This window comes from Indicator indicator, chromosome 10, assembly GCF_027791375.1.
Source record: "Indicator indicator isolate 239-I01 chromosome 10, UM_Iind_1.1, whole genome shotgun sequence".
NCBI lineage: Eukaryota > Metazoa > Chordata > Aves > Piciformes > Indicatoridae > Indicator > Indicator indicator.
This window is the reverse complement of record NC_072019.1, coordinates 597,943-610,769: the sequence shown is the minus strand read 5'-3', so window position 1 is coordinate 610,769 and position 12,827 is coordinate 597,943. Positions and strand designations below refer to the sequence as shown.

At 59.5% G+C, this 12,827-nt stretch overlaps 2 protein-coding genes across 2 annotated transcripts; both read right to left on the bottom strand.

Moving 5' to 3' along the window:
• Positions 1-541: 541 nt before the first annotated feature.
• LOC128969356 (flavin-containing monooxygenase 5-like) lies at positions 542-5,042 on the bottom strand. The gene is given in 8 exon segments (XM_054384183.1): positions 542-899; positions 983-1,055; positions 1,446-1,795; positions 1,885-2,084; positions 2,313-2,455; positions 3,173-3,335; positions 3,414-3,602; positions 4,725-5,042. Coding segments are annotated over 8 exon segments (1,794 nt in total).
• A 3,212-nt stretch (positions 5,043-8,254) lies between these two features.
• Positions 8,255-11,578, bottom strand: LOC128969721 (flavin-containing monooxygenase 5-like). Its single transcript, XM_054384630.1, has 8 exons — positions 11,438-11,578; positions 11,034-11,222; positions 10,794-10,956; positions 10,408-10,550; positions 9,822-10,021; positions 9,115-9,464; positions 8,703-8,775; positions 8,255-8,600 (listed from the first exon to the last, which is right to left on the bottom strand). Exons 1-8 carry the CDS (start codon positions 11,567-11,569, stop codon positions 8,255-8,257), a joined length of 1,596 nt encoding a protein of 531 aa, XP_054240605.1. The 5' UTR covers positions 11,570-11,578.
• Positions 11,579-12,827: the final 1,249 nt, after the last annotated feature.

Genomic DNA, 12,827 nt, shown 5'->3' with positions numbered 1-12,827 from the left:
CCGCAGCTGGCGGGCGGCCATGTCGGTTGAGGGCAGGGCTAGGGCCTGGGCCCGGCAGTGGCGGAAAAGGGGTCGGCCGGCTGCGGGGTGGGCAGGCTGGCTGCGGGGTGCTCGCTGGGGGCTGGCCAGCCCCGGCATGCGCAGGAGAGACACCTCAGGACAGACGCCGGAGAGAGGCACAGCCCATGCAGTGTGGCCTCTGGTCCCTCGGTGTGGGGTCAAGCTTTATTGCTCATTTCGCGAGGCACCCTGGCCGGCTGAGTTCCCGATTTGCTAACCACCTCCATACTGGCCTAGCCCACAGGTACAGCTTGTGGATTAAGGAGAGCCAGCCCTGTCCTCAGAGCAGCCCCTGCCAGCACCTCGTGTGGCCCGGACACAGCCGGAAGGTGGCACTGACCAGGCTGCATCTTCAAGGAACTGACTCCCTCTGTGCGTCCTGACGAGGTAGCAGCCTAGGAAGGTACTACAGAAACACCCAGAATGCCCAAGGGAAAGAAAGAAGGCTGTGAGGTGGTTCTACTGTCTCCTCCATTTTAGCTTAACGAGAGAGTGAGATGTAGAAAAGAGTGGCCAGAATCAGACCAATGCTGAAGAAGACCTTGAAGATGTGGCGCATGGATCTGGAGGAGACAGGACGGCGCCCAGCTCTGGATTGCAGGGGCTTGATGACACGCTGCCACTGGGTGAGGATGGCTGCCCTGGCGCCTGCCCACTTGCCGGGGCCCCGCAAGCGGTACTGGTATGGCGTGCAGGGCCCAAAGGCCACCTCCAGTGCCAGCTTGGGGTCGATGAGGAAGAGGGTGAGGAGGTTGGGCTTGACCCCCACCTGGCAGGCAAGCTCATCCATGTAGGGGATGTAATCCACCTGGATGGTGTGCCGCTGGCTCTTCACGTACCTGTGGGCAGGGAAGGCAGGCAGGGTTGGCAATGTGGGAATGGGGTAACAGTGGCAGAGGCGGTGCCTGTGCAGGGTCCTTACCGCTTGGCCATTGTCTCCTTCTTTTGTGTGATATCAGCCAGCATGTCAGCCAAAGGTGGCAGCTTGCGCAGCCCTGGGGAAGAGGAGGTTGGTAGTTTGAGGGAGAGCTGTGCTCCTGCAGTGGTCTAGCTGGCTCAGCAGCCCAGCCTGGCCTCTGCTTGCACATGGAAACCTTTTGGACTTTGGGGAAGCAAAGTGGGAAGCATGGGCAAAGAAAGTAACAGTAGGAAAGGAAAGGGAGAAGGTTGTATGCAGGCAATAGGACCTGTAATGGCCCTCACAAGAGAAGATAAGAACAAGGCTTGTGGCAAAATTCAGTGATGATTTTTGTCCCCATGAAGATGCACAATGAGGATAAACAGGTAAGTGGAGGCAGAGTGTGAGGTGATGCCACCAGCTGAACAACTCAGCCTTGCCATGGCTGAGAGGGCCCAGCTGCATCCTTCCAAACTGCTCTGCTTACCCTTGAAGACGCGGGTAGCCCAGCGACTCTGGAGCTCAGAGATGGGCATGATGGGACCCAGAGGCTGGATGAGGCCAATGAAAGCCAGCGTCGGCTTCTCCAGGTCAGGCGGGAACACAAGTTTATAGAGGGAGATCTGGTTCTCCACAACCTTCACACAGCCCTCAAGAAAGGGGAAGGAGAAGCTGTATCCTGTGGCGAAGACCACGGCATCAATCTCCTCCCTGGTGCCATCCTCGAAGATGGCAGAGGTCTCTGTGAACTCCTTGATGTTGGGCTTCACCTGCACCCTGCCCGAAAGGATGCGGTTGGGCAGGTCATCATTGACGGTCGGGTGCTGGTCAAAAAACCTGGAAGGCACAGACAGAGGCGGTGTGGAGCCTGGCACTGGGGTGGGTAGCACCGAGTTGAGGACCTTGAGTGCTGCTGGGGCGCTCACCCGTGCTGCGGCTTCAGGCCATAGAGCGCGTGGTTGAAGCGGGCGTTCAGCTTCCTCTGCACGTAAGCACCAAAGGCATGGAGAGGCAGCCAGGTCTGGAGGAGCCTGTAGAAGCGGCTGATGAAGATCACGTCGTAGGGGTACCCATTGTCTCCCACGCGGTGCAGCACCCAGGCCCCACGCCTCGTGCTGAGGAACACCTGGGAGGAGGGAGAGGAGAGGAGAGGCGCTGGCCTAGAGGCATCCCTGGGACTGGGCTGGGCCCCTGCCATGCTCCTTGCAGGTGGCACAACAGCCACCCCTGTTGGGAGGGGAAGGGGTGCTGGAGGAAGTGGACCCCGCAAGGGGTGGCAGGGGGTCGCTGGATACCTGCTGGGGTCTGAATAATCAGCACTCCTCTGTCACCCCCGGCAGCTCTCTCTGCTCACCTGCTTGGCTGTGTGGCTCAGCTCCACCGTGATGTCGACCCCTGAATTCCCAATGCCAACTACCACCACCCGCTTCCCTGAAAAGGGCTGTGGCTTCTTGTAGTCCCGGCTGTGCAAGTACCACCCCTTGAACTTTTCCAGTCCTGGAAGAGAGAGGGACGTTGTGCTGGGCAGGGATGTGGGGTAGGAACTGGCTGTCACCCTGCTTGGCCTGGTGGTGTGTTTTGGGAACAGGCTGGGGCCAGTGTGACCAATGGGAGCAATGAAACCCTGAGATGCTGCCAAGAGAAGTGGTGGCACCTCCAGCCTGGGAGATGCTCAGTGGGGCACTGAGCCTCCTGCTCTGGCTTGGGGCTGGTCTGGATTGGAGCGGAGCTTGGATTGGAGACCTCTGTGTTCCCATACAAAAATCCTCCTGCATTTCCTGCCAGTGCCAGGGTTTGGGGGAAGAGGAGCATCCAGGGTCTGTGCCGTCCCACCAGGCCCTGGTGAGGGTGTGCTCCAGCCTGTTCCTCAGCCAGTGTCTCCACAGCTGCAGATCTCCCAGACATTTTTGCCTGGCATCCAGAGGAGAAGGGCATCACGAGTTCTCATGCCTTGCCAAGGGAGCTGGAGAGTCCAGAGAATGTGTGGCCAGCAGTTTGGTGAGGTGAGGTGGCAGTGCTGGCACCTGCCAGCAGGGCACTTTGTTCAGGTGTTGGCATGGCAGCAGCCACCACGATGGGCAAGACAGAAGCACGATCATGCAATCCCACCATGGAGGCATTCTGGGCAGCAGCCAGAGCAGGTGGCAGCTGAACTAAAGAGAATGGGGGTCCCAGAGGTGACAGGGAGCAGGAGAGCAGCCCACGAGGCAGTACCTGGGAAGGAGCTGAGCGGGAGGTGTGCATCAGTGTGGTGCCCGGTGCACACCAGCACGGCGTCGAAGACAGCCACCTCCTGCTTCCCCTCGCTCTCAGTCACCACCTCCCACTGGCCTGTGCTGGCGAAGTCAGGGCGCTTGGACACGCGGCACACGCTGGTCTGGGCACAGGGAGAGCATCAGGCACCCTGCACCCCCCGGCCCCACTGCCGCTGCTCCCCCCAGCCCCTATCTCTCACCCTGAAGCGAATGTGGCGCAGCAGGTCGAAGTGCTGGGCATACATGCGGAAGTACTCCATGATCTGGGAGTTGTGCATGTAGTTAGGGAAGTGCTCGGGGATGGGGAAGTCACTGAAGCACATCATCTCCTTGGAGGCGTTGATGATGACGGAGGGGTAGATGCTGGCACGGCCCTCCTCGGGCTGCTCCTGCAGGAGTGGGGCATGGCTTGGTGTTGGTCAGGGAACCCTGGGCTGCCTGCCCACCCTTGCCTGGCATCTTGCCTTGCACCTGGGTGCAGAATTAAGCCACAGGTGGTCGTAGCACCTGCCCCTCTACCCAGCAACCTGCTGTTGGTGCAACCACACACCCAGCAATAGAGGGAAAGAGGCTGGGGGCATGCAGTAGGACAGCAGGTTGTGGAGTCTTGTGCCTCAGTTTCCCCAGTCCTGCTCCAGGCCCTGATAAGATCATGTGTTCCCACAGCTGCAAGTGCCCTGGTTGCCTCATTGGGTCTTGCTGTTTGCTGAAGCAGCTGTGGTGCTTCCAGCTGAGTGGCTGCTGCCACTCACTGTGTCTCTTCCCTGGCAGTTGTGCCCTGCTGCCCTGGTTCTATTCTGCAGGCCACGTTTCTGACCCACTGTGGGCAGAACCAGCAGTCTGTGACTGAGCCACCCCCAAACCCACGCTAGCATGGTGCAGTGTTTCTCCCCAAACTCTCCCACTCAAGCAGTGGGGCATGGTGGTTCTGCTTGTCTTCTTGGTGGCTCCCCGGGGGAGAAGTCAGCAGCCTCGGTAGGTGGCATCAGAAATGGGCTCTGGGGCTTTCCCTGAGGCAGGGAGAACCAAGGCACAGAGAAGGCAGCGCTTGGTACATCTGCATGGGCAAGTGACACAGAAGCACGGAGAGAAATAAGCAGGCTTCCAGGAAAAGGAATGGGCAGGGTGGACTGGCACCACTAGAAGGGTGGAATAGAACCAGAATGAGTAGGAAAGGGCTTGGAGGGATCCAAAAGCAAAACAGCAGGGGAAGGGATGGACAGGTCCTGGAAGGGAGGGATGAACAGGGGTAGGGCTGAGCTGGAGGAGCAAGCCCTGGAGTAAGGTCCTTGGGGAGGGTCTGCCCTGCTGGAAGGGGATGAGTCCCATGGGGCTGGCACCACGGGGACCTCCTGCAGCCGCAGCATTTCTTCTGTCCTGTGGTTTTCCTTGGAGTCCTGCCTGCCACAGCATGCAGAGCAGGGGAGCGGTGCCTCCATAGCTGCCCATGGCCAATCCCAGTCCCGTCGGTGCTGCTGCTGCAGGGCAGTCCTGCGCAGCACAGGGCTTACCTCGAAGCGCCAGAGGCCCCCGATGTCCCCACTCCTCTCGAAGCAGGTGGGCACCAGCCCCTCATCCAGACAGCATTTCAGGGCACACAGGCCAGAGGCACCAGCACCGATGACGGCGACTCGCTGGCTAGCCATGTCCTGTGGTGTGGTGGTGACAGGGATGCTGGGGAAGCCTCTGCTGGGGGTGAAGCACACTCAGGGCTGCGTGGAGCCTGGCAGGTCATTTGAGATGCTGCGTATTTGAGAATGGCTGTGCCCATGCTTCTTATGGTGACCAAGCTCAGCTGGGGCATTGCAAGATGTGTTTCTTCCAGACATGATGTTCCATTCCCTCTTGCCACACCTCCTGCCCACGCTTGCCCACCCTCCCAAGGGGCTCATTAGTTTCTGTAAGTGCTTAAATGATGCCAAAGCTGCCCCAGGACTTCCTGGGTGCAGTGGCCAAGATGTGGACATGGTGCAGATTTTGTCATGCTGTGGTGTGGAAAAGCCAGGAGGATGCTCAGGCAGCTGGTTTTGCCTGGCACCCAGAGGAGAAGGCGGCACCACCAGTGCTGAGCTCTCAAGCCGTGCCAGGGAGATGGAGAGCCCAGCAGGTGCATGGCCAGCAGCTCTGGGAGCCTGAGTCTGGTGGGAGAGATGAGCTGGCAGTGGTGACACCTGCCAGCAGGGCACCTAGGTTAGGTGTTGGCATGGCAAGAGCCACCGAGATGGGTGAGACAGAAATATGATCATGCAGTCCCACCCGGTGCCTTACCTTGTGCAGGCATTTTTTGCAGCAGGCAGAGTGGGCTGGGGGCTAAGCTGGAGACAAGGGTGGTCCCAGGGGTGTCAGGGCCTAGGCAAGCAGCCTGCAGGGTGGTAGCTGGGAAGGTGCTGAGTGGGAGGTGTGCCTTGGTGTGCCCACACTCACAGTGTCAAAGGCAGAAGCCTTCTGCTTCCCCTTGCTCTCAGTCACCACATCTCACTGGCCCATGGAGGCAAAGCTGGGGTGCTTGGACACGTGACAAGGTCTGGCCTGGGCACAGGGAGAGCATCAGGCACCCTGCACCCCCCGGCACCACTGCTGCTGCTCTCCCCAGCCCCCATCTCTCACCCTGAAGTGGATTTGGCAGAGAAGGTCACAGTGCTGGGCACACGTGGAAGTACTCCATGATCTTGGAATTGTGTGTATGTTCCCCAGGGCTCAGTTTTGGGGCCTGTTCCCTTTAACACCTTTATCAGTGGTCAGGATGAGGGGATTGAGGCCACCCTCAGTAAGTCTGCAAAGGACAGTGAGTTGGGCCAGGAGCGTTGATCTGCTTGAGGGTAGGAAGGCTCTGTGGAGGGATGTGGCCAGGCTGGATCAAGGGGCTGAGGGAAATGGCATGAGGTTCAACAAAGCTGGGTGCTGAGTCCTGCACTTGGGCCACAACAACCCCATGAACACTACAGGCTTGGGACAGAGTGGCTGGAAGCTACCTGGTGGAAAAGCAGCTGGGCATGTTGGTCAGCAGCTGTCTGAACATGAGCCAGCAGTGTGCCCAGCTGGCCAAGAAGGCTAACAGCATCCTGGCCTGGATCAGGAATCGCGTGACCAGCAGGACCAGGGAAGTATCATGCCCCTGTACTTGGCACTGGTGAGGCCACACCTCGAATACTGGGTTCAGTTTTGGGCAGCTCACTCCAAGAAGGACACTGAGGTGCTGGAGTACATCTAGAGAAGGGCAACAAACCTGGCAAAGGGTCTGGAGAACAAGTTTTATGAGGAGTGTTTGAGGCAACTTGGGCTATTTAGCCTGGAAAAAAGGAGGCTGAGGGTAGACCTTGTCAGTCTCTACAACTACCTCAAAGAAAGCCTTAGCAAGTTGGGTGCTGGTTACTTCTCCCAAGAAACAAGTGGTAGGACAAGAGGAATGGCCTCAAGTTGTGCCAGAGGAGGTTTAGAGTTGACATTAGGAAACATTTCTTCACTAAAAGGGTTGTCAAGCCCTGGAACAGGCTGCCCAGCAATGGGCTGGAGCCACTGTCCCTGGAGGTGTTTAAAAGCCATGTAGACATGGCACTTGGGGACATGGGTTAGGATTGATCTAGCAGTGTTGAGCTGGACTTGATGATCCTATAGGTCTATTCCAACCAAAACCACTCTCTGATTCTATGTAGTTGGGGATGTCCTTGGGGGTAGGGATGTCACCGAAGCACATCATCTCTTTGGAGGTGTTGATGATGAGAGAGGAGTAGATGCTGGCACAGCCCTCCCCAGGGTGCTCCTGTGAGAGTGGGACACAGCTTGGCCCTGCCCGGCACCTTGCCACACTTACTGGTTCAGGATTATGCCACAAGTATTTGTAGCACCTCTCACTATCCCCAGCACCCTCCTGCGGGTGTCACCACCCACCTCACAGGGAAACCCTGGGTTGGCAGGAGCCGTGCAGTGGTGACCATGGGTCATGGCACCTTGTGCCTCAGTTTCCCTGCTTCCACCCCTGGCCTCAGTGGTGTGCAGAGCCTGGTGGGTCACAAGTGGTGCTGGTCCTCTGGGAATGGTCATCCCTGTGCTCTCTGTGCATGACTGAGCTTAGCTGGGGTGTTACAAGATACACTTACTCTAGACAAGATCTACAGGTTCTCCTGCCTCCGTGATACTCCTTCTGCCTACACCCACCCTCCCCAAGGGGCTCATTAGGTTCTGTAAATGCTGTAAATGCTGTTGCTGCTCAGGGACGTCCTGAGCATGGTGGCCGTGGTCCAGGTTTTGCCAGGTCATGGCGTGACAATACCAAGGAGGTGCTCAGCTCCCTGGTGGCTGGGAGCCACACCAGCTCTGCTGTGTGGTGGCCAGCACCCCTTGTCAACACTCTGGCTCCACAACCCACATAGCCATGCTCCAGCAGGGCTGTGTGCAGGTGCCAAGAGTGGCACCGAGGCACTCTGCTGTGCCCACTGTGACCTGGCCTGGTGGCACACAGCCTGGGCAGGGCTGTTTGGCTGCGGGCACACAGGTGTCTGCATGGGCATGTCTGTGTGTCTGCATGCAGCCCACACTGCCATGCAGCTGTGCTGCTGACAGGAGCTCAAACCCATGTGCCCCCTGGCACGCAGGGCAGGCGGTGGTGTCAGTAAGGGGCTGGACAGCTGGCTCCATTTCACAGGCTTTTATCCAGTCACAATCTGCTGTGCCTTTGCCACTCGGCTCTCGCACGAGCATGCCAGTGCTGGCACGGCTGGCTCACAGGTGACAGAACAGCCCAGCACGTCCTGCTGGGGCAGAAGTGCTGACTGAGTGGGGCTGGATTTTACCTGGGGTGTGAACAGGTTTCCTCCTCTGTTCCCAGCGGAGGCTGCCCGGGGGAAGGTGCAGAGCAGGCACTGAGATGTTACTTCAGCAGCCAGGGAGGCTCTGTGCATCCCAAACCTGCAGTGTGGCTGCAGCAGGGCATTGCTGGGCAGGAGTAAGGCTCCTGCTAGCACTGGGGGCACAGGCTGCCATGGGGTAGGGGGTGGCAAGCCAGCCCCCTCCCAAAGCTGCCCTTCCCCCACTTGTAGGGCACCTACAAGTAAGCAAAAATGATGGCGAGGACAGCCACGGCCCCAACCAGTTTGAAAATGCGGGGGGTGGTGGAGGCTGGGGGGTGATCCTCCATGGGCCGTGTCTGCAGGGGCTTGATGACACGTTGCTTCTGGGTGAGGATGGCCTCCCTGGCACCTGCCCACTTGCCTGGGCCCTGCAGGCGGTACTGGTACGGTGTGCAGGGCCCAAAGGCCACCTCTAGTGCCAGCTTGGGGTCAGTGAGGAAGAGGGTGAGCAGGTTGGGCTTGACCCCCACCTGGCAGGCAAGCTCATCCATGTAGGGGATGTAATCCACTTGGATGGTGTGCCGCTGGCTCTTCACGTACCTGTAGGCAGGGAAGGCAGGCTGGTGCCAGCAGCAGAGCTGGCAGAGGCCCCGCATGCTGGCAAGGTAGCACTGGATGTCGTGTTCCCAGGGGGGGTCTTACCGCTTTGCCATGCCTTCTTTCTTCTGCTGGATGTCAGCTTCCATGTCATGCCGTGGGGGCAGCTTGTTCAGCCCTAGGGAGGATAAGCCAACAGTGGCCACTGTGGTGCTGCTCTTGCCTGGGTGCTGTGTCCCTGCACCACCACCGTGGCAGGGGGTCTGGTACCCGCGGCGTGTCCATGCTCCTCGGGATGGGAAGGAGCAGTTCCTGGAGCTCAGGGTACCGATGTCCCTGTGTTGCTCAGGCTAAAGCAACCACTACAACCACAATGGCTGTAAGGTGGAAATGCCACTGTTCCCAGCCAGGATGGCACAGCTGGCTGCTGCCTCCCAGATATGGCTGTGCACAATTTACCCTGGGTCTGGGAGCACAGGTTCAGGCTGCATCCACAGAAGAGGGTTGCCTCACTTACCCTTGAAGACGCGGGTAGCCCAGCGACTCTGGAGCTCAGAGATGGGCATGATGGCACCCAGAGGCTGGATGAGGCCAATGAAAGCCAGCGTCGGCTTCTCCAGGTCAGGGGGGAATACGAATTTGTAGAGGGAGATCTGGTTCTCCACAACCTTCACACAGCTCTCAAGAAAGGGGAAGGAGAAGCTGTATCCTGTGGCGAAGACCACGGCATCAATCTCCTCCCTGGTGCCATCCTCGAAGATGGCAGAGGTCTCTGTGAACTCCTTGATGTTGGGCTTCACCTGCACCCTGCCCGAAAGGATGCGGTTGGGCAGGTCGTCATTGACGGTCGGGTGCTGGTCAAAAACCCTGGAAGATACAAGGAACCATCAGGGCCTTGGGATGAGTGTCTTGGCTCTGTGTCCTGCTGCAGCCTATGGGCTCTGTGGTTGTTTGTCCCCAGGGATGCTCAGCACCAGCAATGCTCATTGCCAGTAGGGTTGGTCCCTTAGGGATGCTCAGCAGTTGTCACTGCTCTGATGCCACCAAGGGTCCACGGAAGGCATAGTGGTGGCTCCCTTGAGCATTGTCTGGGCACCACACAGCTGTGAACTGGGTTTATGAGGCTGGGGTCGAGGCACGGGAAGCGTGGAGATGCCTGAGCAGGGCTGGCAATGGGAAGGATGTGGAGGATCCCCGATGGGAAGGGGGAGTATCTCCTGGTACCTGTGCTTTGGCTTCAGGCCGTAGTGTGAGTGGTCAAACCTCGCATTCAGTCGCTTCTCCACGAAGCTGTTCATTATGGAGGAGCTCAGCACCTCCTTCAGGAAGATCTTCATGCGGGTGATGGTGAGTAAGTCTAAGGGGTAGCCCTGATCTCCAACGCGGTTGAAAATCCACGCACCCCGGCGTGTGCTGAGGAAGACCTGGGCAAGGAAGTAAGCATTGCCTCCTGAAGGCTCTGATGGTCCTGGGGGGCTGCCAGGGGGAAGACAAACCCTTGCCCTGAGATTGCTCCTCTGTGCTGCCCCAGTGCTGGACAAAGAGCCAGAAGGCAAAGAGAGACAGCCCAGCAGGGAGAGGTGGGGAAGAGCCACATGGTCAGCCCCAGTCAGGGACTTGGGGCTAGAAACCGAAGTGTCTGTCGGGAATCAAGTCTCAACTGCCACCATTTCCTGGCTGGGACTGGTGGGTGCTGGCAGCGAGTGCTGGGATGGAGCTGTGGCTGTGCCAGCTCTTGGTGTCCTCATGGAACTGGCAGGGTCCCATTGGGGCTGCCCTGCCCACTGGGGCCCTGGTTCTGCTTACTCACCTGCTTGGCTGCCTGGCTGATCTCCACGGCCAGGTCTGACCCCGAGTTGCCAATCCCAATGACAACAACCCTCTTGTCCTTGAAAGCCCCTGAGTCCTTGTAATCTCGGCTGTGGAGGTAGTGGCCCTTGAACTTCTTGATTCCTGTGGGCAGGGAAGAGGGATGCTTGGCTTCCTGCTGTGGGGCTGGAGGGGCACCTCCCCGGAAACTGCAGTAGGGATACTCCCTGGCCCTGCCAAACACCTCCCGTGAGGCTTTGGATCATGTTTGGAGTGAAAGCAAGGCAGAGAAATGCTGGGGCCAGGAGAAAGAGCAGGAGGGAGAATAAGGACTACCACAGCCAAACTTTCTGGGGTTTCTCCTCATGTGAGGGAGCAGGGCAGTACCTGGGAAGGAGTTGAGCGGGAGGTGTGCATCAGTGTGGTGCCCGGTGCACACCAGCACGGCGTCGAAGACAGCCACCTCCTGCTTCCCCTTGCTCTCAGTCACCACCTCCCACTGGCCTGTGCTGGCGAAGTCAGGGCGCTTGGACACGCGGCACACGCTGGTCTGGGCACAGGGAGAGCATCAGGCACCCTGCACCCCCCGGCCCCACTGCCGCCGCTCCCCCCAGCCCCATCTCTCACCCTGAAGCGAATGTGGCGCAGCAGGTCGAAGTGTTTGGCATAGATGCGGAAGTACTCCATGATCTGGGAGTTGTGCATGTAGTTAGGGAAGTGCTCGGGGATGGGGAAGTCGCTGAAGGACATCATCTCCTTGGAGGTGTTGATGATGACAGAGCGGTAGATGCTGGCACGGCCCTCCTCGGGCTGCTCCTGCAGGAGTGGGGCACAGCTCAGCACTGGCCAGGGACAGCGGCTGGGAGGCATGGCTGGGACTGATGTGGTGTTCCTTGGGATGGGAGCCTCTGCCCTCAGCCTGCTCCCCAGCACCCTGCTGTGCCTGACTGTGTGCCATCCCATCAGCTGCCCCTCATCCCCGGCTGCCATGGTGCTGACCCCCAGCAGGATGTGTGGCTTGCAGGGCTTACCTCAAACCTCCACAGCCCTCCAATGTCGGCAGTCCTCTCAAAGCAGACAGGCTCCAGACCCTCCTGAAGGCAGGCTTTGATGGCACACAGCCCGCTACTGCCCCCTCCAATGATGGCCACCTTCTTCACCATGCTGCCCTTCACCACCGGGGCTCTGCCTGGGCACAGTGCTGGGCTGAGGTGCGAGGACTGCAGTTGTACAGGATTTTGGCCCTGCGCACCAAATAAGTCCCAAGGTGAGAATCAGCCTCCCAGAAGTTTGTTTAGAAAGGTGAGGCAACCGTGCTCCCTGCCCCCACAGGGACCTGGCCAGCGCTGGGGTTTTGCACCACTGTGATGTTGCCTCTGGACGCTGTGGGGAGAAGCGCTACCGAGTGCCAAGAAGCCCTGAAATCTGCCTGCCCACGCCGAGTCCAGGCCATGGAGCCACGCCAGGCTGCCGTGCCCCGCGTTGGGCACCGACGGCTCCCTCCGCCTGCCCTTTGCCCTCTGCTTTCCCCTCGTGTGTGCCCGTCACGCTCCCCCAGCGCCCGCTGCCTGCCCGCAGCCCCGGGGACACCCTTACCCGACCTGTGGCGGGGGGAAGGCTGGTCCGGGGAAGGCTGGCAGCAGGCAGGGAGCCGCGCGGGGGTCTCTACCGGACGGCCCCGACTTGCGTTGCCGGACGGCAGTGTGGCTGCCGGGGCGCGGGGGTGGTGTGCAGGCCTGCCCAGCGTCACTCCTCCCACGGGGCTGGCGGAGGAAGCCGCCGGGCTCCCGACCAGCCGCTCGGCTTTCCGGCAGCGCCTCTCCCCACAGCCTCGGTCGTGGGTGAGGAGCCCTCCCAGGCCCCTCGCCGGGACCCTGTGCGGGGACTGTGTAGGGACGTGAGAGGCAGAGGCACAGCTGCTCCCCGCGGTGTGCACGCCGTGTAAACAGTGCCGTTCCTCAGCATTCGTCTCGGGGATTATCGGGATCAGCCCAGGCCTGGCTATGCCTGTACCTGGTGGCGTTCCCCAGCACCGTGCTGCTGGCATCCCCTCTGCCTCTGGGCTGCTTATATCAGCACGGTGTTACCAGGACCCTCGTGCAAGGAGCACTCTGCTGCCGAGGTGTTGCTGCTGCTGGGGTGGTGAGACTGCTTAGGAAATTGTTCTCCCCAGCATTAAGAGGCACAGATCGGGAGGCTCGGGAGCATACCGCTGGCTCCTGTCACACTCACAGCTGGACAGCCCTGGGAGGTGCAGGGAAATTTTGCTCTCCCATGTTTAGGAAGCTTCACCCCAGAACCAAGCAAAGCAGAGGGATAGGGAGGGGCCAAGCTCTGAAGATGAAATGGTTTTAACCTTTAAAACCACATAGCATGGTGGCAGTAACTGTAACAAAGCTCTTTCTGTCCCTCACTGTTGGC